We start from the raw sequence: 22,426 nt of genomic DNA, 5'->3' as shown, positions 1-22,426 counted from the left end.
CCCCTCAGCGGCGGGCTTCTCCCGCGTTTTGTATAGCTTAATGGCGGGGGTAATTACACATATACAGTTTTCCAGACTGTATTATGTGTATTTAGTGCCAAAAGGTATTCTTATTGCTGCCCAGGGCGCCCCCAGCGCCCTGCACCCTACAGTGACCGGAGTGTGTGGTGTGCAGTGGGAGCAATGGCGCACAGCTGCAGTGCTGTGCGCTACCTTAATGAAGACCGGAGTCTTCTGCCGCCGATTTCATCTCCTTCTTCTGTCTTCTGGTTCTGCAAGGGGGACGGCGGCGCGGCTCCGGGAACGGACGATCAAGGTCAGGCCCTGTGTTCGAACCCTCTGGAGCTAATGGTGTCAAGTAGCCTAAGAAGCACAAGCTAGCTGCAGCAGGTAGGTTTGCTTCTCTCCCCTCAGTCCCACGTAGCAGTGAGTCTGTTGCCAGCAGATCTCACTGAAAATAAAAAACCTAACACATACTTTCTTTCTAGCAAGCTCAGGAGAGCCCACTAGGAGCACCCAGCTCTGGCCGGGCACAGATTCTAACTGAGGTCTGGAGGAGGGGCATAGAGGGAGGAGCCAGTGCACACCAGATAGTACCTAATCTTTCTTTTAGAGTGCCCAGTCTCCTGCGGAGCCCGTCTATTCCCCATGGTCCTTACGGAGTTCCCAGCATCCACTAGGACGTCAGAGAAATTATATTAACCGAACAAATCTGACCCTGTTGTAATGTTATTAAAGCATTGTAATGGTGACGGCATTATACATTTAAAGATTATCTTAAAGCAACTATTCTTTAAATAACATTACAACAGTGTCGGCATTATACCGTTGATTTAATATTGTCGACATATTGACTGCAAACAGCATTAAGATCAACAAACTAACTACTTTCCACTACAAGCACTAGCAATAAAATTTTTTTTTTCTTTAATCCCTTCACTGCAAAGGACAAGCCCCACATGTCATCCACATATACAGTACACTAAGGGGGACATTTACTAAGCAGTGATAAAAGCGGAGAAGTGAGCCAGTGGAGAAGTTGCCCATGGCAACCAATCAGCATTGACGTAACATTTATAATTTGCATACTATAAAAGTATACAGAGCAGCTGATTGGTGGTCATGGACAACTTCTCCACTGACTCATTTTGCCACTTTTATCACTGCTTAGTAAATGTCCCCCTTAAACTAAAGATGATGAGTTGGACTTGTCGCCTGCTGTAAAGGCGTTAAGAAAACTGCGTTTTTATTACCTTTCCCACCAGAATGTGTGACCAATTGGGACATGCAGGAAGCTAGCAGGGAGTTTCTGGAAGTGCCATCAGCACGTTTCGCCCACACTTGGTTACGGGTTAAGTGTGCCACACAGTGACGTGCGGTGAGGACAATGGCTGGGGAGGCACTCCATGTGTCCAATCATATGTGCCTCGCCTCGCTAAGAGATACAAAATTTAACCAGAACTTTGCTGTTAGTCAGTAGACACAAAATAATACTGACTTCTCTTTGTGCATAGAATGTAGATAACTTATACCCCTTTTCCATCTACGATGCGGGTTGCAGCCGGGAGCCTGACACGGGTGCTACCCGGCTGCGACCTGCATCAGCCCCTTTCCCATCAGCAGTCACCATCCCGGCACATTGCCGGGTTGGTGGCGCTGCTGGTGACGTGGCAGGGGCGGCGCTGGGAGATCACATGATCTCCCAGCGCCGCCCTTCCATACAGTGTAAACGGGAGCCGTGTCGCATCGACACGGCTTCCGTTTACACTACACCTTACCCGGATCATTCCCGTGTCCTACCCGGGTGTTATGATTCCAGCACTCTGGTCAGAGGAGATCTTATGGCAAGGACCGGAGCACTGGAACGGAATGCTGGGGAAGGGAGCAGGACAGGAAAATAGCCCCTGGCGCCCTAACTCTGTTGTCTCACCCGTGTTGTCAGAAATCCCCTGCGAGACTATGGTTTCTTGAGCCCTTGGCAGCCGCGTTTGAAGGGCGGATTATGTCTGCCCAACTTCGATGCCCCCCGGTCATAATGAGAGACAAAGGGAAACCCGAGACAGGGTGATAACAAGAGGCCCTCTAACTAAACAACCAGGCCAGGGGCTAAGCAAACTCAAAACTATAATATGTGCGGAGAAACCGCCAGGGAAAAGGACAACCAAAATATCCACTTGTCCAATTCTCCTACCCGGCACCGCCGAGTACCAGAGAGGACTTGTGGAAGCGGAACCCTCCGCAAATGCTCCAAACACAAAATATAAAAGGTAAAGCGGCTGAGCCGCAACACACGGCAGAGCCGCAACTCACGAACACCACTGGATATAAAACGGTGATCAGTCAGGACTCCAGGGAACCAAACGACCTCTTGGGATGAGATGACAACTCCCGAATACCGGACTTCTGAGGACTGGAATGACCGGATACAGCAGGACTGGAAACAGACTCTCAGCAAACAAAGGCAGCATGCAGGAAGCTATTACCGGCGTCTGTGAGAAGCCCTGGGAGTGTATTTAACAAGGAGTCCTCCAATCAGCTGCTAAAGGCTGATTAGAATAAATGCCGTGCAGCTGCCTTGCTGCACGGCCAGAGAGCAGGTGAATATCTTGATTTCCTAAAGCCTAGCAACGGGTAACGCGGTCCGCCAGTGGCGTCCCCGTTGCTAGGGTCCGTGCGGCTCAGCGCGCCCGGCGTCTAGCGTTGCTAGGGAGCCGGCGGCTGTACGCGCACGGCGTCTCTAGTTGCTAGGCGCCGGGCCGCGCAGACAAGCGGACCCCGGCGCCTAACACCGGGTAGGATTCCTGGGTCACTTGATCCGGGTTTTTCCTGAGGGAGCCGTTTCCACTAGCAAAAAAATAAGAATTTACTTACCGATAATTCTATTTCTCGTAGTCCGTAGTGGATGCTGGGGACTCCGTCAGGACCATGGGGAATAGCGGCTCCGCAGGAGACAGGGCACAAAAGTAAAAGCTTTAGGATCAGGTGGTGTGTACTGGCTCCTCCCCCTATGACCCTCCTCCAAGCCTCAGTTAGGATACTGTGCCCGGACGAGCGTACACAATAAGGAAGGATCTTGAATCCCGGGTAAGACTCATACCAGCCACACCAATCACACTGTACAACCTGTGATCGGAACCCAGTTAACAGTATGATAAAACGTAGAAGCCTCTGAACAGACGGCTCACAACAATAACAACCCGATTTTTTTGTAACAATAACTATGTACAAGTATTGCAGACAATCCGCACTTGGGATGGGCGCCCAGCATCCACTACGGACTACGAGAAATAGAATTATCGGTAAGTAAATTCTTATTTTCTCTAACGTCCTAAGTGGATGCTGGGGACTCCGTCAGGACCATGGGGATTATACCAAAGCTCCCAAACGGGCGGGAGAGTGCGGATGACTCTGCAGCACCAAATGAGAGAACTCCAGGTCCTCCTCAGCCAGGATATCAATTTTGTAGAATTTTACAAACGTATTTGCTCCTGACCAAGTAGCTGCTCGGCAAAGTTGTAAAGCCGAGACCCCTCGGGCAGCCGCCCAAGATGAGCCCACCTTCCTTGTGGAGTGGGCATTTACAGATTTTTGGCTGTGGCAGGCCTGCCACAGAATGTGCAAACTGAATTGTACTACAAATTCAGCGAGCAATCGTCTGCTTAGAAGCAGGAACACCCATCTTGTTGGGTGCATACAGGCTAAACAGCGAGTCAGATTTTCTGACTCCAGTCGTCCTGGAAACATATATTTTCAGGGCCCTGACAACGTCAAGTAACTTGGAGTCCTCCAAGTCCCTAGTAGCCGCAGGTACCACAATAGGTTGATTCATGTGAAAAACAGAAAACACCTTAAGGAGAAATTGAGGACGAGTCCTCAATTCTGCCCTGTCAGAATGAAAAATTAAGTAAGGGCTTTTATATGATAAAGCCGCCCATTCTGACACACGCCTGGCTGAAGCCAGGGCTAATAGCATCATCACCTTCCATGTGAAATATTTTAAGTCCACAGTGGTGAGTGGATCAAACCAATGTGACTTTAGGAAACTCAAAACAACATTGAGATCCCAAGGTGCCACTGGGGCACAAAAGGAGGCTGTATATGCAGTACCCCTTTTACAAACGTCTGAACTTCAGGCACTGAAGCCAGTTCTTTCTGGAAGAAATTCGACAGGGTCGAAATTTGAACCTTAATGGACCCTAATTTTAGGCCCATAGACAGTCCTGTTTTCAGGAAATGTAGGAAACGACCCAGTTGGAATTCCTCTGTAGGGACCTTCTTGGCCTCACACCACGCAACATATTTTCGCCAAATGCGGTGAAAATGTTTTGCGGTTACATCCTTCCTGGCTTCGACCAGGGTAGGATGACTTCATCTGGAATGCCCTTTCAGGATCCGGCGTTCAACTGCTATGCCGTCAAACGCAGCCGCGGTAAGTCTTGGAACAGACAAGGCCCCTGCTGGAGCAGGTCCTTTCTTAAAGGTAGAGGCCACGGTTCTTCCGTGAGCATCTCTTGAAGTTCCGGGTACCAAGTCCTTCTTGACCCATCCGGAACCACGAGTATCGTTCTTACTCATCTCCTTCTTATGATTCTCAGTACTTTGGTATGAGATGCATATGAGGGAACACATACCCTGACTGGTACACCCACAGTGTTACCAGAGCGTCCACCGCTATTGCCTGAGGGTCCCTTGACCTGGCGCAATATCTGTCTAGTTTTTTGTTCAGGCGGGACGCCATCATGTCCACCTTTGGTTTTTCCCAACGGTTTACAATCATGTGGAAGACTTCCCGCTGAAGTCCCCACTCTCCCGGGTGGAGGTTATGCCTGCTGAGGAAGTCTGCTTCCCAGTTTTCCACTCCCGGAATTAACACTGCTGAGAGTGTTATCACATGATTTTTCGCCCAGCGAAGAATCCTTGCAGTTTCTGCCATTTCCCTCCTGCTTCTTGTGCCGCCCTGTCTGTTTTCGTGGGCGACTGCCGTGATGTTGTCCCACTGGATCAATACCGGCTGACCTTGAAGCAGAGGTCTTGCTAAGCTTAGAGCCTTGTAAATTGCCCTTAGCTCCAGTATATTTATGTGGAGAGAAATCTCCAGACTTGATCACACTCCCTGGAAATTTTTTCCTTGTGTGACTGCTCTCCAGCCACTCAGGCTGGCATCCGTGGTCACCAGGACCCAGTCCTGAATGCCGAATCTGCGGCCCTTTCATAGATGAGCACTCTGCAGCCACCGCAGAAGAAAACACCCTTGTCCTTGGAGACAGGGTTATCCGCTGATGCATCTGAAGATGCGATCCGGACCATTTTCCCAGCAGATCCCACTGAAAGGTTCTTGCGTGAAATCTACCGAATGGGATCGCTTTGTAAGAAACCACCATTTTTCACAGGACCCTTGTGCAATGATGCACTGATACTTTTCCTGGTTTTAGGAGGTTCCTGACTAGCTCGGATAACTCCCTGGCTTTCTTCTCCGGGAGAAAACATCCTTTTCTGGACTGTGTCCAGAATCATCCCTAGGAACATTAGACGTGTCGTCGGAAAAAGCTGCGATTTTGGAATATTTAGAATCCACTCGTGCTGTCGTAGAACTACTTGAGATAGTGCTACTCCGACCGCCAACTGTTCTCTGGACCTTGCCCTTATCAGGAAAGCGTCCATATTTCTTTTAGGAAGAATCATCATTTCGGCCATTACCTTGGTAAAGACCCGGGGTGCCGTGGACAATCCAAACGGCAGCGTCTGAACTGATAGTGACAGTTCTGTACCACGAACCTGAGATACCCTTGGTGAGAAGGGCAAAATTTGGACATGTTGGTAAGCGTCCCTGATATCCAGTGACACCATATCGTCCTGGTTCGCTATCACTGCTCTGAGTGACTCCATCTTGATTTGAACCCTTGTATGTAATTGTTCAAATCTTTCAGATCTCACCGAGCCGTCTGGCTTCAGTACCACAATATAGTGTGGAATAATACCCCTTCCCTTGTTGTAGGAGGAGTACTTTGATTATCACCTGCTGGGAATACAGCCTGTGAATTTTTTTCCAATACTGCCTCCCTGTCGGAGGGAGACGTTGGTAAAGCAGACTTCAGGAACTTGTGAGGGGGAGACGTCTTGAATTTCCAATGTACACCTGGGATACTACGTGTAAGATCCAGGAGTCCACTTGCGAGTGAGCCCACTGCGTGCTGAAACTCTTGAGATGACCCCCCACCGCACCTGAGTCCGCTTGTATGGCCCCAGCGTCATGCTGCGGACTTGGCAGAAGCTGTGGAGGACTTCTGTTCCTGGGAATGGGCTGCCTGCTGCAGTCTTCTTCCCTTTCCTCTAACCCTGGGCAGATATGACTGGCCTTTTGCCCGCCTGCCTTTATGGGTACGAAAGGACTGAGACTGAAAAGACTGTGTCCTTTTCTGCTGAGATGTGACTTGGGGTAACAAAAGTGGATTTTCCAGCTGTTGCCATGGCCACCAGGTCCTATTGACCGCCCCTTTATACGGCAATACTTCCATGTGCCGTCTGGAATCTGCATCACCTGACCACTGTCGTGTCTATAAACATCGTCTGGCAGATATGGACATCACATTTACTCTTGATGCCAGAATGCAAATATCCCTCTGTGCATCTCGCATATATAGAAATGCATCCTTAAAATGCTCTATATTCAATAAAATATTGTCCCTGTCAAGGGTATCAATATTTTCAGTCAGGAAATCCGACCAAGCCCCCCCAGCGCTGCACATCCAGGCTGAGGCGATTGCTGGTCGCAGTATAACACCAGTATGTGTGTATATACTTTTTAGGATATTTTTCAGCTTCCTATCAGCTGGCTCCTTGAGGGCGGCCGTATCTGGAGACGGTAACGCCACTTGTTTTTATAAGCGTGTGAGCGCCTTATCCACCCTAAGGTGTGTTTCCCAACTCGCCCTCACTTCTGGCGGGAAAGGGTATAATAATTTTCTATCGGAGGAAACCCACGTATCATCACACACTTTAATTTATCTGATTCAGGAAAAACTACAAGTAGATTATTCCCACCCTACATAATAATACCCTTATTTGTGGTACTTGTAGTATCAGAAATATGTAACACCTCCTTCATTGCCCTTAACATGTAACGTGTGGCCCTAAAGGAAAATACGTTTGTTTCTTCACCGTCGACACTGAAGTCAGTGTCCGTGTCTGTGTCGACCAACTGAGGTAAATGGGCGTTTTTACAAGCCCCTGACGGTGTCTGAGACGCCTGGACAGGTACTAATTTGTTTGCCGGCCGTCTCATGTCGTCAACCGACCTTGCATCGTGTTGACATTATCACGTAATTCCTAAATAAGCCATCCATTCCGGTGTCGACTCCCTAGAGAGTGACATCACCAATACTGGCAATTTGCTCCGCCTCCTCACCAACATCGTCCTCCTACATGTCGACACACACGTACCGACACACAGCACACACACAGGGAATGCTCTGATAGAGGACAGGACCCCACTAGCCCTTTGGGGAGACAGAGGGAGAGTTTGCCAGCACACACCAAAAACGCTATAATTATACAGGGAGAACCCCTTATACAAGTGTTTTCCCTTATAGCATTTTCACATATGTAATCATATCGCCAAATAAGTGCCCCCCCTCTCTGTTTTAACCCTGTTTCTGTAGTGCAGGGGAGAGCCTGGGAGCCTTCCTCACAGCAGAGCTGAGCAGGAAAATGGCGCCGTGTGCTGAGGAGAATAGGCCCCGCCCCCTTTTCGGCGGGCTTCTTCTCCCGTTTTTCTGAGACCTGGCAGGGGTTAAATACATCCATATAGCCTCCAGGGGCTATATGTGATGTATTTTTAGCCATAAAAGGTATTATACATTGCTGCCCAGGGCGCCCCCAGCAACGCCCTGCACCCTCCGTGACCGTTGGTGTGAAGTGTGTGACAACAATGGCGCACAGCTGCAGTGCTGTGCGCTACCTTCATGAAGACTGAAAAGCCTTCTGCCGCCTGTTTCTGGACCTTCAATCTTCAGCATCTGCAAGGGGGGTCGGCGGCGCGGCTCCGGGACGAACCCCAGGGTGAGACCTGTGTTCCGACTCCCTCTGGAGCTAATGGTGTCCAGTAGCCTAAGAAGCCAATCCATCCTGCACGCAGGTGAGTTGAACTTCTCTCCCCTAAGTCCCTCGATGCAGTGAGCCTGTTGCCAGCAGGACTCACTGAAAATAAGAAACCTAAAAACTTTTTCTAAGCAGCTCCTTAAGAGAGCCACCTAGATTGCACCCTGCTCGGACGGGCACAAAAACCTAACTGAGGCTTGGAGGAGGGTCATAGGGGGAGGAGCCAGTACACACCACCTGATCCTAAAGCTTTTACTTTTGTGCCCTGTCTCCTGCGGAGCCGCTATTCCCCATGGTCCTGACGGAGTCCCCAGCATCCACTTAGGATGTTAGAGAAACACGGGTAAATGCGCGCCCCCGTGCATTTACCCGTGTATTTTGAGCTAGTGGAAAAGGGGTATAAGTTGCAGATATATGATAAGCCACCTGCCACTTCACGGCGCTCCTGATAATAGACACACACATACACATATGTATGTGTGTATATAAGCCAAACGAAGTCCCAGCACTCCATGAGCCAAACAAAATATACACATATATATATATATATATATTTATATATACTATATACACAGTATAATATTATATATACTGTTGTTGTTGGTTTTTTTGTTTTAAAATGAAACCACTTATATACAATAAATCTTTTTTAGAGTGATAAAGTATTTTTATAGTGGTAGAGTAGAGCATAGTTTTAGTTTATATGCATATGTGTCCAATGTGTGCAGTGCAGCATATGTTACTATAGTATAAAATAAATATGTCACTTACCAACAGGCAGCCTGGTAGTAAACAGTGGCAGAGATCAGGATGCACGCAGCTTTCAGCTGTGATGTCCTGACTTTGGGGGTCATTCCGAGTTGTTCGCTCGCAAGCTGCTTTTAGCAGCTTTGCACACGCTAAGCCGCCGCCTACTGGGAGTGAATCTTAGCTTCTTAAAATTGCGAACGAAAGATTCGCAATTTTGCGATAAGACATCTCTGTGCAGTTTCTGAGTAACTCGAGACTTACTCGGCATCTGCGATCAGTTCAGTGCTTGTCGTTCCTGGTTTGACGTCACAAACACACCCAGCGTTCGCCCAGACACTCCTCCGTTTCTCCAGCCACTCCCGCGTTTTTCCCAGAAACGGTAGCGTTTTTTCACACACACCCATAAAACGGCCAGTTTCCGCCCAGAAACACCCACTTCCTGTCAATCACAATACGATCACCAGAACGAAGAAAAAACCGTGAGTAAAATTCCTAACTGCATAGCAAATTTACTTGGCGCAGTCGCAGTGCGGACATTGCGCATGCGCACTAAGCGGAAAATTGCTGCGATACGAAGAAATTTACTCGGAATGACCCCCTTTGTGTATGTGTTATTACTGCCCTGCCTGGTGGCGGTTCCTCCTGTCCTGCTCCTCTTCGGTGGATCGGTGGACGCGGAAGTGCGGGTGTGCGGATGGGTGAGTGGGCATATGCAGCACGGGGACCGGACCAGGTGACAAGGGGATACCAGAGGGAGGGTGCGCCTTACAAATCATTACTTTTTGCCTACCTCAGCAACTGTGTCGCGCCAGACGAGGCCAGCAGGATCTGACTGTTTTTAATGCGCAGCCATTAAAAACAGTCAGATCCTGCTGGCCTCTCGCTTGCCAGCCTGGCGGGTGCTGGCGGATGCTGTCCCTCCGGCAATAGAGAAGTCACAGGGAATGAAGGGAGAGGAGCTCCCGAGTCCCAACCTTGTCCTGCCGCTGCGTGCGGGTGATTGGGCCAGCGGATCCAGCACTGGATCCGCTGTCCAATCACATGTGCCTCGCTGGCAGGGGTGTGCTTTCCCTGCCAGCGAGGCACTTGTAGAAGTGCCGCTTTACCCTCCTGTTTTTAACGGCCTTTTACAGCCCAGTGCTTGGTCCCGCCCCCCCGCTTTCACCCCGATCCCACTGTCTACGGGAGGCACTGCTATCAGTGCCTCCCAAACTAGTTTAATAAACTAAATTATTAGAATAATATAAAGAGGATACATATGACACAGAATATGTGTCATACGTATCTTCTTTGTATTATTGTAATCATTAATGACAGGGGAGGCACTGCCTCCCCTGACCCGCACGTCCCTGGTGCCACAGTGGGACATACAGTAGTGTAGTTTTTGAAATCTTTGTGTCCACTTTGGAGCAATGCACCCAATCAAGGACTGTGTCAAGGATTCCGTTGTTAACCTGACATGAAAGTCTCCCAGCCACCCAGCCAAGGGTTCCAATTAACTCCTGTGTGAGTGCACACCATGCAGTGATGATTGTCCTTGTATCATGCATAAAAGGATGCTGCACTATTGGCTGCTGGCTTTGTGTAGGGATTTCTGTTGTCTATTTAAGGGGTCATTTGAATGGCCTACCCTTTGAACCTCCACTCGGCAGATGAATTGCTCCTTGTACTTACAGAGTAGATAATGAAGGAGGTAAAGTTGGGCCATATGGAGAGCCCTTTTGTTTCTCCTATCATGCAAGACCTGGTGCTTACTAATATAGACACTGTCCTCAGGAAGCTCTGGTAATTTCTAATTTATTCAGTACCTCAATTAGCCATCTGGGTGCTCTATGAATGACTCCATCCCCGTAGAGCTTTGCCAGTTGGGCTATGTGTACTATAACAAAGTGCTTGCTATTGTGAAATCCCTAGGGTACAGGTGCTTTGATAGGTGAGGTAGATACTGAGTCTGCCTACCGCCTTTGCAATTGCATCCTAATTTTCTCTGAATAATGGGCTTCTGCCTGGAGTGCTGCTTCTATGTAGACAAGTATTTGCTTAAGGGATTATCTATCTTCTATGCTTATTTAAAAAACTTCAATATGTTTCTCCACTGGTGTACAGTCATAGGAACTATGGAATTTGTAGAAGCTCCCTTCCTTGAGGACTTCCATTTCATAGGGTTGCCAGATACACCCATCTTGCTGATTTCCTTTTTCCTGTCCAAGTTTTGTTTTAGATGTTTGGGATCCCCATTGTGCATGACAAGATTGAATACTGATGTTCACCACTACAGTGGTGAACCTGGGAATTGAGACTGATACTCCCAACGCTGTTGTCAGTTTCCAGTGGAGAAAGTGGATAAGCTGAGTCTGGCTAGTGCATCTGTGAAGGATATAGGTAAATTGCATTTATGGCAAGTCCAGTGTCTGCTAAGTCGGCTTAATTTACCCTGTTGGGTGATTCCTATGAGAAAAGGTTTCTGTAGGAATTCTGAGCAAGATACTGCTGGGGAGTCCAGGCCTTAATACTTTATACATTTATTTGCAGAGATTAAATGTGATCTGATGGTTTGGGACACTTTCTTAACCAATGTCAATGGTATCTTCCTGTGGGTGGCTCCCATAATTGCTATCATTCAGCTCCATCTTAACACTGATGCTGCTGGCTCAGTGGGTTTCATGGTTGCCAATTGGTGCACAGGAAGCCTTGACCAAGAATTTTCTCTTGCTTTAGCTTTTTTCTACAGTATTATAGTGATGCTAAAGTTGTGGGCTAAGAGCATATGGAAATGTAGTATAATGTTCACAACAATCTGAGTGTAGTCCAGGTGATCAGTAATTAGCATGCCTCCTTGCCGCCTGTGCTGTACCTGCTGAGTTAACTATTACTGTTGTGTCTCTTTTGTAATATTGTCTTGATGGCCAGTCTTGTATCTGGGGTGGGGAACTCAATTGCTTATGCTTTCTCATACGTCCTAGAGGATGCTGGGATCACTTCAAGAACGGTGGGGTATATAGACGGGATCCGCAGGAGACATAGGCACTTTAAGACTTTCAAATGGTGTGACCTGGCTCCTCCCTCTATGCCCCTCCTCCAGACTCCAGTTTAGAATCTTTGCCCAGTGAGACTGGATGCACTCTGAGGAGCTCTACTAAGTTTCTCTAAAAAAGACTTATGTTAGGTTTTTTATTTTCAGGGAGAACTGCTGGCAACAGTCTCCCTGCTTCGTGGGACTGAGGGGAGAGAAGCAGACCTACTTCTGTAAGTTTAAAGGCTCTGCTTCTGTGGCTACAGGACACCATTAGCTCCTGAGGGTCTGATCGCTAGGTACGCCTAGATGCTCGTTCCTAGAGCCCGCCGTCACACCCCTTGCAGAGCCAGAAGTCAGAAGACAGGTGAGTAGAAGAAGATCAGAAGACTTCAGTGACGGCATTCTGAGGTACCGCACAGCAATCGCACGCTGCGCGCCATGCTCCCTCTGCAGCACTACAGGGTGCAGGGCGCTGGGGGGGGCGCCCTGGGCAGCATATAAATCCTCATTTTGACACTGGCAAGAGGGGACATTAGTGCTGAGGCACTGTCCTAACCCCCACCAGTATAAATATTTGTAGAAAATTGCAGGAAGGAAGTGTGACATTAAGGGTCCGGAGCTTGTTCCTCACAGCTCACACACACACACTGCTGTCAATTGCAGGGTGTATGGCGCAGTGGGGGGGGGGGGGGGGGTGCCCTGGGCAACATAAACCCTTGTTTATGGCAAAAGGCACTCTGTCCTACACCCGCCAGTATAATTAACTATTGATTTAAGAACGGGTGAAGCGCGCCATTACGGGGGCGGGGCTTCTTCCTCACTAAGCCAGCACACTAATCAGTGCCATTTTCTCCTCACAAGAGAAACGCTGGTCCTCCCTTCACTACTGACATGTATCAGGGTGCAAAGAGGTGGAGGGGGGGGGGGTCGATGTATATGATGTTTGTATTGTGTATAAAAGCGCTGCAGGTCTGTTTTCAATGATATGTTTCACAGATGGGTGTGCTTGGCGCTGGGGTGTGAGCTGGCTTTTCCTTTCTGTGTCCATCTGACAGGGGTCTGGTCCCTATAAGTCCCAGTGTGTCTGTGAGTCTGTGTGGTACACGTGTGGGACATGTCCGAGGCAGGGAGTTCCTCCCTGGGGGAAGCCATTTTAGGGACACAGAGTTGTGAGGTTGTGAAGTTACCGACACACTAAGAGCCTGCATGGGTGAAGGAAATATGTGGTAGTATGCATCATATCAAAGATTAGATAAGGCTATAGCTAATGCTGCATGCTGGATATGTAGAAGATGTGTTTGTCAGCATTCTGTTCTTCCATCTGCAGGCGACCCTCTCTGGGTCACATAAAGTTCATTTACAAATATTATGACTACTGCTACCGACACGGACTCTGAGTCCTGTGTTGCCGATAGGGTTTCCAGGGAAATAGATCAAATAAGACTCACTCCCACAAGCTTAATATTTTCTTTCCCAGCAGTCACCCCCTGTGTTAGATAGTGCACTGTCTAGGGTGACAAAGAAGGTAATTCTCCCTGCACCTTACACGGCTTCACTAAAGGAGCCGGCGATCCGAAAGGTGAAAACTATATTAAAATCCATTTATGTTGCAAAGAGTGCACTGCTCAGGCCCACTATTGCTTGCGCGTGGGTATGTCGCATTATTAAAATGGTAAAAAAGCGTGTCATCAGAAAGTGACACTATTGATAAAGATGAGATACCCCCTAAGTTAGGAAATATCAAAGACGCTGCCGCATACATGCTAGGAGCAATGAAAGATATTGGACTTTTGAGTCCACAAGCCGCTACCAGGGCAGTATCGGCTCGGCGGGCGGTGGAACGCGGATGCAGATTCCAAGAGAAATATGGAGGATCTCCTATACAAAGGTGAGTCCTTATTTGGTGAGGGACTGGAGACGTTGGTCTCGGCGGCTACCGCAGTTAAGTCAACATTTTTGCCCTCTGCACCTGCACTGGCAAAAAGATCACCTTCACATGCAGTCCTTTTTCGGCCCAGTAAGTACAGCGAGAAGATGTCTACAACGGCTTCAGGTTACCAAGAACAGAAGTCTACCCCTGCTTCTGCCAAGTCTACAGCATGACGCTGGGGATCCCTCGCGGGAGATAGCTCGGGTGGGGGCACGTCTAAAAACTGCTCAGTCAGGATTGGACTCAATCTGACCTGGATCCCTGGGTGTTACAAATAGTGTCCCAGGGGTACAAACTGGAGTTTTAAGACGTTTCCCCATGCCAATTTTTAAAATTGACCTTGCCAGCGTCTCTTCCAGATAGAGAAGCACTTATAACGGTAATTTAAATTTTATGTCAGGACCAGGGCATAGAACTGGTGCCTGGGTCACAATAAAGGAAAGGGTTTGTTCAAGCCTCTTTGTAGTTCCAAAACTGGACGGCTGGGTCTGACCGATCCTGAACCTAAAAAAAATAAAAAAAAATCTGAATCTCTACTTGAAACGGTTCAAGTTCCAGATGGAATCACTAGGGGCAGTGTTTTCAGTCTGGAGTAGGGGGATTACAGGGAGTCAGTTGACGTAAAGGATGCTTACCTGCATGTTCCCATTTATCCTCCTTACCAGGCGTATCTGAGATTCACGGTTAACGATTGCCATTAACAATTCCAGACGTTACCTTTCTGTTTTCTCCACGGCGCCGAGGGTTTTCACCAAGTTGATGGTGGAGATGATGGTCCTCCTGCGTCAAGGAGTCAATATAACTCCAAGATCTCCTGATAAAGGCGAGATTCAGTGAGCGCTTGGTACAAAACATTGCGCTCTTCCTGTCCATACTCCAATGCCACGGTTGGATCATACATTTTCCAGGAAAGATTATTTGTTTTTCGGAATGATTCTGGACAGGGTAGTTCAGAGAGTTTTTCTTCCGGTGGAAAAGGCTCTGGAAATCCAGAAAATGGTAATACTAGTTTTGAACCATCAAGAGTGTCGATCCATCAGTGCAAAGATGGTGACGGCCTATGAGGCCATACAGTTTGGCAGGTTCCATGCTAGGGTATTCTAGTGGGACCTGTTGGTAAAGTGGATCCCACCTACACATGCACTGGAAGATAGTCCTGTTGTCGAAAGCCAGGATTTCACTCCTGTGGGGGCTACACAGCTCGCACCTATTAAAGGGATGCAGGTACGGAGTTCAGGACTGGGTCCTGGTAACCACGGATACAAGTCTCCGAGGCTGAGGAGCTGTCACTCAAGGAAAAGCTTCCATGGAAAATGCTAAAGTCAGGAAGCCTGCATTCACATGAACATGCTGGAATTGAGAGCCATTTACAAAGGTCTTCAACAAGCGGTACATCTTCTTCAAGATCATCCCGTGCAGATCCAGTTGGATAATGTAACAGCAAGGCGGAATGAAAAGCAGAGCGGAAATGGCAGAGGTGACGAACTTCCTCCTCTGGGCAGGTAAACATGTAAGGGCTCTGTCTGTAATTTTCATTCCAGGAGTGGACAACTGGGAAGCAAACTTCCTCAGCAGACACGATCTCCAGCCGGGAGAGTGGAACTTCCACCAAGAAGGCTTCGCAGAGGTGACAAGTCTTTGCGGAGTTTCTCAAATAGACTTGATGACATCTCGTCTCAACGAGAAGCTTCAGAAATATTGTTCCTGGTCAAAAGACCCTCAGACAATAGCAATAGATGCATCGGTGACCCAGTGGCTATTCCGGTTAGTGTATGTATTCCCTACACTTCCACTGTTCCCAAAAGTTCTCGGGATCATAAGAAGAACGAGGTTTCAGGAAAAATTTCATTGCCCAGACTGGCCAAGGAGAGCTTGGGGCCCAGATCTTTAGGAGTTAAAGAAAAAAAAGGATCCTGGGCCTCTTCCTCTTCGTGAGGACCTACTACGGTAGGTGCCGTGCGTGTACCTGGACTTACCGCGGCTACGTTTGACGGCATGGCTGTTGAGAGACGGATTCTAGCCCGAAAGGGTATTCCCAAGAGAGTCATCCCCACTCTTATTCAGGCCAGGAAAGGAGGTACGTCTAAACGTTACCACCGTCTCTGGTGAAAATAGGTGGCTTGGTGAATCCAAGAAAGCTTCAATGGAAGAGTTTCAGTTAGGGTGTTTTCTCCATTTCCTACGGGCTGGAGGGAATGCAGCATGAAATTGGACTCCATTAAGGTCCAGTTTTCAGCATTGGCAATTTTCTTTCGAAAACTATTGGCTTACCTTCCGGAAGTTCAGTATGTCGTGAAAGGCGTGTTGCGCGTCTACCTTCCATTTGTGCCTCCAGTGGCACCTTGGGTTCTTAATGTGGTGTTGCAGTTCCTTCAATCACGTGATTGAACCTTTACAGAAGGTGAAGTTGCTGTTTCTCACTTGAAAAGCGGTCATCTTGTTGGCCTTGGCATCTGCAAGGCGGGTGTCTGAGTTAGGGGCCTTTTCTCACAAGAGCCCTTATTTGATCTTCCATGAAACTTGAGCTGAATTGAGGACACGTCAACATTTCTGCCGAAGGTGTTGTCTTTCTTCTGCAGGAACCGACCTATGGTGGTGCCTGTGGCTACTGACACCTTCGCTGAGTCAAAGTCTCTGGCTATGGTTAGAGCTTTGAAAATGATGTCGCCTGGACGGCTCAGATTAGGAAAACAGAGGCTCTGTTTGCTCTGTATGTTCCCAACAACATTGGGTGTCCTGCTTCCAAGCAGACCATTGCGCGCTGGATCTGTAGTGCGATTCAGCATGCTCATTCCACGGCTGGATTGCCATTACCGAAATCGGTGAAGGCCCATTCTACTAGAAGGGTGGGCTCGTCCTGGGCTGCTGTCCGAGGGTTCTCGGCATTGCAACTTTGCCGAGCAGCTGTTTGGTCGGGTTCAAACACTTTTGAAGTGTTTTACAAGTTTGATACCCTGGCCGCTGAGGACCTCATGTTTGGTCAATCGGTGCTTCAGAGTCATCCGCACTTTCCCGCCCGTTCTAGAGCTTTGGTATAACCACATGGTTCCTGAAGTGACCCCAGCATCCTCTAGGACGTATGAGAAAATAGGATTTTAATACCTACTGGTAAATCCTTTTCTCTTAGTCCGTAGAGGATGCTGGGCGCCCGTCCCAGTGCGTACTGTATCTGCAGTTATTGGTGGTGGTTACACACAGGTTGTGTTACGATTTTTGTCAGCATATTGCTGCAAATTCTTCATGCCGTTGGCTTGTGTTCTGTTGAATGCCACGTTCTGCGGCATGCTTGAGGTGTGAGCTGGTAAGATGCTCACCGTGGTTTAACAATAAATCCTTTCCTCGAAATGTCCGTCTCCCTGGGCACAGTTCCTTAACTGGAGTCTGGAGGAGGGGCATAGAGGGAGGAGCCAGGTCACACCATTTGAAAGTCTTAAAGTGCCCATGTCTCCTGCGGATCCTGTCTATACCCCATGGTTCTTGAAGTGACCCCAGCATCCTCTACAAACTAAGAGAAAAGGATTTACCGTTAGGTATTAAAATTCTATTTTTTCCTGCTTTAATTAAATACAAATTCAACAATTGGCACCTCATACTGCAATTGTTGGTGATCATTACCCTTCTAATGTTTGGCATTTATCAGGCCAGCTTGGAGGGCTTAATCTGATGCTTGCTTCAGAAGTGGTGGGAGAAATTTCAAGAGGCCAGTCAGCATAGACGTAAGTGTGAGCATCAATCAGTGCTTTCTTTTATTTGGTTGTGGTCATCAATCAAAGGGCCAAATTCAGGCCTGATCGCAGCAGCAAAATTGTTCTCTAATGGGCAAGGGGTACAGGGGAAACCACAGGTGGGCCCCACTGCCTGGGGTCCCTCCTCCTCTAGGGATTAGGTTCCAGACTGTGCACTTGAATTGTACATTATACATATTATCTACAGTGCATTGCAGTTATTAATCTGGTACATTATCATGCACTAGCAATATTTACTATATATATTTATCATGGGGCCAATACCATAGTTAGTTCAGCCACTGTGGCAGCTGGCCAAACCCCTAAACATGGGCCTCTACCACTGCATTTCCCCGGTGGGCCCTCCATGCCCCAGTCCGACACTGTGTGCACTGCAGGGGGGCAGATATAACATGTGCAGAGAAATTTAGATTTGGGTGGTTTATTTTGTTTCTGTGCAGGGTAAATACTGGCTGCTTTATTTTTACATTTTTTCAGTTTAAACACACTACACAAATCTAACTCTGTCTGCACATGTTATTTTTGCCCCACCTACAATGCACATGGTTTTGCCCATTAGAGAACAACTTTGCTGCTGTGATCAGGTCTGAATTAGGCCCAATGCTTTTTTTTTTATTTGAGTATTTATGGGTGGCTGCTTTAGAGTGGTGGCCTCTAGTTATTTCATTTTTCTGTAAAATATATGGGCAGCTGGATATTACCAAGTCTTTCATAGTAACAAAGGCTCCGAAGGGCTACAGCAGGAGCAGTCCAGTTCCTCCAGACACTAGATGCTCCATTGATATTTCCTTGTTACCCAATTTTATGTCTGCTCTTTGTGCAACTGTGGTGTCCCCTTTCAGTTGGCTTTTGCATTATTTTTTCATGGGGCACTGTGGATTTGCAAACTAAGGTTGTGGTCTCTGCTCTTCCATTTTGCTGCTGTGGTGACTGACGTTTGATGGTTCTTTCCTGGTGCATCAGGGTTATACACCATTGACCAAGTTGAAATGTAAGTTGATCTTTAATGTTGCGTTTTGTACCTAAGACTTTGGCACAGTGAGTTCAGGACCTATTTTCTTCAAAAAGGTGCAGCTTTGTTTGCAGCCTTGATTGGTTTCTCAGTTTCGGATATTAATTTGTTGGACTTATGGAAGTCAGAAACTTGCAAGGCTTTGGCTGCTTGCCATAGATAAGTTAAAAATAAAAATATAACCAAAGCCAGGCACATCCAGAAAGGCAGCAAGTACCACCCATACAAGTCACCAATAACTTGATACATTATATGTCATAGATAGGTGCCCATGAGAGATTGTATTACTTGTTCTAGCTTGCCATGGGGATCTGATTGGCTGTTGGTACCTTAGGAGGATATATTCATATTTTTTTATCCCACCTCTGGTCAAATTAATCTACGCTTATCCCCCCTCTTTTTAACTTAGAGATCTCATAATTTTTGGAGTTTTTGTGCTAGTGTAATTGTCAGTTTTTTATTGGGATGTATTGTTAACTTTTGCCTATCCTGACTGATTTCACTGTCCATTTTGCAGGTGGAAGATGGGGTCCTTTGTCTATTTGGGTCACTTATTTGTGTACTGGGCTTCTTAGTCATTTATAGCCTCAGGCACATCTCTTTTCCCAGGATCTGGTAGTATTTGTTGGTTGGGAGTTCAGGACATTAGCTGGGATTGTTTAAGGGATAAGTTGTAGGCAGCTGCCTTAAACTTTCCTCCAGGGTTCTTGTCATTCACCTTGGCAGAAATGACCATCATGCCATAGTTTGGGGCCTGGATTATTTGTTGGGAATATAAACAAACTGTAAAATAGTCAGGCATGACATCATACCACAATTATTTTGGTACTGTAGGAGTGGTGACTTACAGGCTAGGTAGAAAGTTAGCAGTGACGTGTTTCCTTTTTGTTTTGAGGTTATATTTGCATTAGAATAGTTAGGTTTAGTATAGTGACAGGAACTGCGACCATCCAGTACCATTTTGGTGCCTTACTTGGCTCCACTCTCCTTCCAGTAAGGTAATATCTGAGACCAACATCCATATCACCATCCATGCCAATAACCATAGGTATGATAAGTAGCGTTTGAAACCTGGGTTATAGGCACCTTTGGGCTGGCTCTTAGCCCTCTTTTATAATCCCTTTCAGCCAATGAATATGATTGTTGCACTGGTCATAGAATGACAGCTATTCTCTCCCCGTTTTATGCCCCCTTTAATTTATCCCCTCCCAAGCACATGTGATAGATAGCTGTGTTGAGGTGCAATCACAATGCATGTGATAGTTGCATTAGTGTTTGTCTTAGTCAGTCTTGATCTGGCCGCCCTTTTTCTGCCACCAGTAGTTTTTTTATGTTATTAATAAAGATAACCCTTTAACTGTCATCATTTATTTTGTGTCTCACTTCTTTTAGTAGTAGTGATGTTAAAGCCATTAAACGTTAAGGGGTATATTCAATAAGAGTAGGAAACTGCCGTCTTGTTTGGAAAGATGGCAGTTTCCGACTGTTTGAGGTCGGAAGGAGTTCCGACCTATTCAATGTCGGGCAGTTTCTTCCGGCAGGTCAGGAAATCCGACTTGTCGGAAGACAGTCGGAATACACGTGGATCGGCGGCTTCAGACGCTGATCCAAGTGTATTGTCGGAAGCGGGGCCAAACCCGACAGGTTTTAGATGCGTTTCCGACAATGGTGGTCATTCCGAGTTGTTCGCTCGCAAGCTGCTTTTAGCAGCTTTGCACACGCTAAGCCGCCGCCTACTGGGAGTGAATCTTAGCATAGTAGATTTGCGAATGAAAGATTAGCAGATTTGCGAATAGACAGTTCTTAGCAGTTTCTGAGTAGCTCGAGACTTACTCTGCCACTGCGATCAGTTCAGTCAGTTTCGTTCCTGGTTTGACGTCACAAACACACCCAGCGTTCGCCCAGACACTCCCATGTTTCTCCAGCAACTCCCGCGTTTTTCCCAGAAACGGTAGCGTTTTTTCACACACTCCCATAAAACGTCCAGAAACACCCACTTCCTGTCTATCACACTACGATCACCAGAACGAAGAAAAAACCTCGTAATGCCGTGAGTAAAATACCAAACTTCTTAGCAAATTTACTTGGCGCAGTCGCAGTGCGAACATTGCGCATGCGCAATTAGCGGAAAATCGCTGCGATGCGAAGAAAATTACAGAGCGAACAACTCGGAATGAGGGCCTATATGTCTATCCGACTTTAAAAAAAGTCGGATTGACATTGTGGGTAATTCAGACCTGATCGTAGCAGCAAATTTGCTAGTAGTTGGGCAAAACCATGTGCACTGCAGGGGGGCAGATATAACATGTGCAGAGACAGTTACTGTAGGTTTGGGTGGGGAGTGTTCAAACTGAAATCTAAATTGCAGTGTAAAAATAAAGCAGTCAGTATTTACTCTGCACAGTAACAAAATATCCCACCCAAATCTAACTCTCTCTGCAAATGTTATATCTGCCTCCCCTGCAGTGCACATGGTTTTGCCCAACTGTTAACAAATTTGCTGCTACGATCAGGTCTGAATTACCCCCACTGTCGTGAATTGAATAGAGAGCTGTCGGGTCCTTTCCGTCGGAAAGGACCCGACAGCTTTTGAATACACCCCTAAGGCTTTAAATGTTTTTTGTTTTTTTATGTTTTTTTTATGTAATAAATAACCTTTTCTAAAGATAATTTTGTTATAGAGCTACAGAAGATCATGAAACTCTATGGATGTAGGTAGTTAGAAACTCTGTTTTAATAAACACAATTACTGTATTTTAGTGTTATTATACTGAACCTGCTACAAATTTGCCTATATTTGTTCCATATTGTATAACTAACCAAAGACATTTTCATGTCTGTGACAAACACAATTTTAAAGTTAATGCTTGGTACCTACTGTACAATAAAACCAATCACACATATTAGCAGCAAAGTTTTCAACATAGCATGAAATGACACTCTGCGTATGAGTACTATGCCCTGTATAACTCTCTATACTTTATTTCAGTTTGATCGCATTGGACGATTTTTACAAGCAGCTGAATTTTTCCTTACTCATATCATTGAAGAGGGATCTTATGTTGGGATTGTTGAATTTTATACATTTGCGTATGCCATATCTAAACAACTTATTCAAATAACCAGTGATAAGGACCGTGCAATGCTAATATCATATCTTCCCACTACAGTAGTAAATGATGGTTCTAATATCTGCAATGGGATTCTAGAAGCACTTAAGGTATGTTACCTCCTATATTACTTCAAGACAGTGTCCTTTATTTTGTGTATGGATGATAAATTTGGGATAAAGAATGTTCTGGTAGAAAGTTATGAAAATAGTGGACTATTTATTAACACCTTCCCTGCGGAAGACGAGTGGGGCTTGTCATCCACATATGCCTTAAAAATGCAGATGATGAGTTCCACTGACTGAAAAAGAAAGATAAGACTCTAGAAACTTTGTGGGCACCCATATTTGAAAGAAGTAGACAATACATCCTAGTGCTACAGATAAAAATTGTTTTCCATAGATTGTGGAAAGGGCAGATTGTGTCCTATCTTCCCCATACTTTCCATCACGAACATGGAGGAACCCACATAAATAACTTGCTTGTAGGAATATGAGGTGTTAACTGCACACTGAGATTCGGGAGATCTGCAAGGAGCAAAGTGTGCACAATTCCAAAAGTAGAATGCAGCTGGTCATTAGCAGATATGGGCTGAGCTCTGCAGTGCTTGAAATCAGTAGACACGATACTCTGGAGTAGACTAAGTGAAGCAATCAGGAGAAAGCACAATCAGGAGAGAGACAGCAGAACTAAGATGCAGGCTTATTAACAAGGCTGTAGATTTCAGGAGCAGATTCCAACAAAACGAATAACTTTAGAACACTG

The 22,426-nt window shown here is 46.7% G+C and overlaps 1 protein-coding gene across 1 annotated transcript in view; it reads left to right on the top strand.

Moving 5' to 3' along the window:
- LOC134958768 (calcium-activated chloride channel regulator 1-like) overlaps positions 1 to 22,426 on the top strand; it is a 195,581-nt gene that overhangs the window by 79,476 nt on the left and 93,679 nt on the right. The window contains exon 7 of the mRNA XM_063941504.1: positions 21,541 to 21,771. Within this exon, the coding sequence (XP_063797574.1) occupies positions 21,541 to 21,771 (231 nt within the window). The remainder of the gene's footprint in view (positions 1 to 21,540; positions 21,772 to 22,426) is intronic.

Source organism: Pseudophryne corroboree, chromosome 9 (genome assembly GCF_028390025.1).
Source record: "Pseudophryne corroboree isolate aPseCor3 chromosome 9, aPseCor3.hap2, whole genome shotgun sequence".
NCBI classification, from domain to species: domain Eukaryota; kingdom Metazoa; phylum Chordata; class Amphibia; order Anura; family Myobatrachidae; genus Pseudophryne; species Pseudophryne corroboree.
Note: the sequence above shows the minus strand (reverse complement) of the source record. Positions and strands in the feature narration are given on the sequence as shown.